This window comes from Cebus imitator, unplaced genomic scaffold, assembly GCF_001604975.1.
Source record: "Cebus imitator isolate Cc_AM_T3 unplaced genomic scaffold, Cebus_imitator-1.0 Scaffold427, whole genome shotgun sequence".
NCBI classification, from domain to species: domain Eukaryota; kingdom Metazoa; phylum Chordata; class Mammalia; order Primates; family Cebidae; genus Cebus; species Cebus imitator.
The window spans coordinates 1119777-1124886 of NW_016107742.1; the positions used below are offsets into that span (position 1 = coordinate 1119777).

General features: G+C 60.6%; 1 protein-coding gene across 1 annotated transcript in view; it reads right to left on the reverse strand.

Annotated features, from left to right (window-relative positions):
- CRABP2 (cellular retinoic acid binding protein 2) overlaps positions 1-2816 on the reverse strand; it is a 6238-nt gene extending 3422 nt beyond the window's left edge. The window contains exon 1 of the mRNA XM_017510027.1: positions 2523-2816. Within this exon, the coding sequence (XP_017365516.1) occupies positions 2523-2592 (70 nt within the window). The 5' untranslated portion in view covers positions 2593-2816. The remainder of the gene's footprint in view (positions 1-2522) is intronic.
- Positions 2817-5110: the final 2294 nt, after the last annotated feature.

Genomic DNA, 5110 nt, shown 5'->3' on the forward strand with positions numbered 1-5110 from the left:
AAAAAAAAAAAGGCCAGGTGCAGTGGCTCATGCCTGTAATCCCGGCACTTTGGGAGACCAACGTAGGTGGATCACCAGGTCAGGAGATCAAGACCATTCTGGCCAACATGGTGAAACCCCGTCTGTACTAAAAATACAAAAAATTAGCTGGGTGTGGTGGCGCATGCCTGTAATCCCAGCTACTTGGGAGTCTGAGGCAGAAGAATTGCTTGAACCTGGGAGGTGGACGTTGCAGTGAGCCCAGATTACACCATTCAGCCTGGGCGACAGAGTGAGACTCTGTCTAAAAAAAAAACAGAAAAGAAGAACAAAAAGCCGGGCTGGAGCTCAGAGCTGCCTGCATTAGGCACCGTGCTCATCTGCCCTTCTGGAAAACTCCTATGCCCCTATCCCCTCAAAGGAACCCCCTCTGCGACAAGAAGAAGGAATAGAAAAGGACCCTGCCCTCCCCCTTCTGCCTGATGTGTCCCCCACTCCAGGATCCCCCACTCCTCCTCACAGGGTCTGACTATCTCATTCAGCCTCTGGATTCAGACTCGGTGCACCTCCTTATCCCAGCCCAGATTGGACCCCTTCTCCCTGCTCCCCAGTTATTAACTGGAGTGGGGGAGACAGGAAGACTTGCAGAGCAGGGGGCCCCTCTGGATGGGGCCCAGGTCTAAGCTCCACACGCCCACCTCTCCCGGCCTGACCCACCACCCTGCACTGGAGTAGAGCCAGGGACGCAGTAGGCAGGGGTGAAAGGGCCCCGCGCCAGGCAGCAGGATTTCCCTGCCCCTGATCTGGCCAGCTCCCTGGACCTCCTTTAGACCTGGGTTCCTAGAGAAACAAATCCTCTTTCCCCTCAGCACCAAAGCATACCTACCCTACACCAAACAGAAGAGAGAGGGAGAGAGGAAGCCCTGACTGGGGGAGCACAGAAGCCTCACTGTGGGCTGCTGAACTCCTGGGTCAAGGGAGAAATGACTGAGGTCCCCAAGTCCTTATTGAGACGGACCCTTGACTAGAGCTAAGAGGGGTGTGCCAGGACCGAAGTTCCTGCAGAGGCAAGCCTGGGTTCAGAGAAGACATCCCTCCAGCGAGCCCCTGCTGCCCACGGAGCTGAGGACTGTGTTTGTCTAATGGATCTGTTTTTAATCTGCCCCCTGCAGGGCCTGAGGAGGGCACGTGGCTGAGAGAGACCCTGCAGGGAGGACAAACAGACCGAAGACAGCAGGACGGGCGCCTGGGGGTGTGCCAGGCCATCACCTCATCCACTGGGGACAGGGGCCAGAATCCAGAGAAGATGAGGAGGGAGTGGTAGCTAGGATTTCCAGAGGGAAAATTTCTAAGTTTTGTCTTTAAGTTTAGCAAGGGCGAGCAAGAAAGACTGCCATGACTACAAGAAGTATTGTGGTTAGATCACAAGGAGAACTAACATCAAGGAATGATGGAAATCCCTGCTCTCTCTGCAGCATTCTAGACTCTTCCTAGATCCAGACTCATTCCTATAGTCCGGGTGCCCTCCCTCCCTGCCCCCCTCTCCCAGCTCAGCCCAGCCCAGTCCAACTATCCTCTCTGTTCGGTGCAGGAATTGAAGGCAGCAGGTCTGCCTTTAGGCTCCCAGCGGCTGGGGTCCTTAACTAACGTCCGTTTCTCCCCCACAACCCTCTTGCCATCACCAGGTCCTGGCCCTCTCCTCTGCCCCAGCCGTCTAGACCAGATGGCCCAGACGGCACACAGAAGGTGGGCTGGGAAAGTGGGAAGGGCAGTCTGGGTTGACTCAGTTTCCCCCACCTTTGAGCAACACACCCAGTTGGGCTGCAGCTGGTCTATGGGGAGGGAGAGGGGAACCTAGATTGCGGAATGTGAGATTGGGGTTTCACACGAAACCATCTGTTGAAATCCAAGAAAGTGATAATTATCCCAAGCGATTTTAGGACTCTGGAGCTGCTCGCTGTAGGAAAATACTTGTCTCACAGATGGGGGGTGGGGAGAGCAGAGTGGAGAGTGCAGAGGGGGAGGAAAGGGAGGCTGGGGGCCCTGGAGCAGCAGTTCACCTGGTGGGCGGAGCTGGGCGCCGAGGGGTATTGAACCTGCCCCCGGCCAGGGATTAGGTTACCGGCAGGGGCACCGGGAAGGAGATTGGAATGTCTCCGAGGGGCTGCGCAGGGTAGGGAGCAGGGCTCGCAGTCTGGATGCCGGTCTCCACCAGCTTCTGAACCGCAGAGAGCCAGGTGCCTCGGTCCGCCGAGTCCAGGCGCTGAGGCCAGCCTCCCCTTCCCCCAGAGGCCGACCTCGCGCTTCTGGTTTCTACTTGATTCACAGGCCGTGAGTCACCGCAGCGCTGGCACCGGTGGGCCTCCGCAGGAGAAAGCGGGATTTAGGCGTCGGGCGCAGCTCCCCGGGACCCGGAGGTTTCTCGGGGATGCAGGCGCCTAGGGTCTCACGCCCTGATTGCGGTCCCGCTTTCTTTCTCATCCCCACCTTGGAGGACTCCAGAGCCCCCTTTCCACCGCCTGGGCCCTCGAACATTTCCTTACCCAGCACTTTGAGCAAATCCTCGAAGTTTTCCGATCGGATGATTTTCCAGTTGCCAGAGAAGTTGGGCATGGTGGCAGCGCGGGCGGCGGTCTCCTTAGACCCCTAGGCTGTAGCACTGGACACTGAGTCTTTTAGCCGAAAGAGACGTCGGCGTCGCCTTTGTCGGGTCGTGAGATTCAGGAACCAAGACACGTCCAGGGACAACCCCAAAGCTGGCCAGGGCTCCCTCGCGGACAGCTTTTATACCCTGTATGGAACCGCCCCTGCCCAGGATTGAGGCGGCCCCGCCTCCCGCTCCGCCCCCCACCACCTGCGGGGCCCTGCGCCCCCGCCACCAACGTCTGGATCTAGCCCGTGTGGATCCAGGCTTCTCTGGGCACCGAGAGAGCCTTCTCCTGCGCTAGTGGGTGGATGGGGAAGCCAGCACTTGAATCGCGCTCTCCGCCGAGGCGGGGGGAGCCAGCTGCGGGCGAAGACGCTCGGGGCTCGTGTATGGCTGTCCCCCACCCGAGTTCCTCACGCCTCGCCTGTTCCCCACCCGTCCCCAGCCTGACTCGGTGCATTCGACTCCTTGGCGCCCGACACCTGGCGACCCCACCCGCGGGCGGATCCCAGATTTTGAGCCGTAGCTGGCGGTGGGAATGGGCAGTTGAACCCTGGCTCCGTTGAAGCCTGAACTGGATCCGTGGGACCGCTCCGAACTCAGAAAGGGGCTGGGGAGCTCCGGGGTTCGGGGGAGAGGGATCTAAGTGCGGCAACGGCGCCCCCTGCTGGAACAACTCGGAGAGGCTGGACGGGGGCGGCACGGTCCCCTCACCCCTCCACCCCGCTTCGGGCTCCAGTAGTGCCCGGGACGCGGGAAGCAGGGGCCGGGCGACTGGCTCCCCTTAATGTGCTGGGCGGCCATCGAAGGGTTAAGCAGGAGCCCAGGGCGCGAGGCTGGGAGGGCAGAGGTCACAGCCAGTCACTTGACGCGAGGTCTTTATTAAAGCGCTTTCTCTGTCGCTTCGCTCCCCAGGCCCCGAGGGGGTCTCGGTAGGCGAAAGGGAGGGGGGCGGGGGCAGCGGCGCGGAGCTCTGGCGAGCTGCGCTGCCACCTAGACGGGAGGGAGGGTGGGTGCCCGGGGAGAAGGTGAAGCAGGGTCTCAGGTGTCACCATCCTGAGCTGTAAAACGGGCGGAAGGAGCGACCTCCCTTGGCGAGCGGCTTTGAAACGGGAGATCAAAGAGGGTGGGGGGAGGGCACGGCTTCCCGCAGAGACCCGAGTGGGAGTGGGCGAGACCCCAGTGGAGATGGCGGGGAGACACAGAAACAGAAACGGAGGTCAGGCGGGGGTCCTCAGGCCCGGACCCGAGGCCGGAAACCGCAGAGGAGCCGAGCCTGGCGCGATGCAGTGACTGGAGCCACAGGAACCATCCCGGCCTGTCCAACGCAGGGGACCCTTCGGTCCGGTGACCCAGGGCGAACCGACGCTTGTGGCCCCGCTGCCCGCACCCCAACCCCCACCCTCCCGTGACTCTCCCTCCCAGCTCCTTCTAAGGCGGGAAGAAAAACCCCACATCTGGCCCCAGCCCTGGGTCCCTGCCCTGGCCCCTCCTCGCCAACGTGGCCAAGGGTGGAGCAGGCAGTCGCTCTCAGATCTCTGAGACCTTACGCTTAGAACCCAGAAGAGATCTAGGGAGTTGGGGGCTTTGGTGGGGGCTGGGAGGAGTCCAGAGGAAGAGGTCCAGAGGAGAGAGGCCGTAGTGACCTCAGCATTGAGAACTAAAGGCTGGAGAATGTACTGGGGGGGTCGGGCCTCCGAGTTGCAGAGAGGGAAATCTGCAGAAATGGGTGGGTAGAGAAAATAAAGCAGCTCGGCTGACTCTGCAGCAGGAGGGATGGAGATTCCACTGCAGAAAGAACTTCTCTATGGCGCCCCGCCCCGAAATAGCCAACAGACAGATTTGAAGAAGGGAGCGGTATACTTCAGCCTGGGTTTAGGGGTCCAAGTTTTGTGTGGGAGAGCTTATTTGGGAGCGTAGGGGGTCCTGGGCTTCTGGAAGGAAGAGGGCAGCAGGTCAAGGAGCTCTCTGAGCAGAGGTGGTGGCAGGAAGGGGGTTCCCTGGGAAGTGCTTAGGGCCTGGGGTTGCCGGCACAGCTCGAGCGCCTCCCCCATGCTCCCTGCTCAGCAGTGCTGTAGGTAAAGGAGGGGGATTAGGCTCTGACAGTGAAGTCAGGCTCCTGGCCAAAGAGCTGAGGAGAGGCTAGAGGAGGGAACGTGGTGGAAACCAGACTCCTGCTGCCCTCCTTCCCTTCACTGCTCGCCGCCTCCCCCACCCAAGCCATTGTGTCCATCTCCACACCACCAGCCCTCTTGAGCCCCCAGCTGGAAGAGCCAGCCTCCTGCTCAATAGGCATCCCTCCTCCTGCACGACAAAAGACCCAGTGCAGGCCCTCTCCCTCACAGCCTTATGAGTGACTAAGGGTGTTAAAACTTCACCCCAAAGATGGTCACCAGGACGCAGGGACAGAGTCCATAGGAGGGGGTGATTGGCCCCCAGATGCTACAGCAGGGGAGCACAGGCTGGATGGCTTGGCTGAGGCTG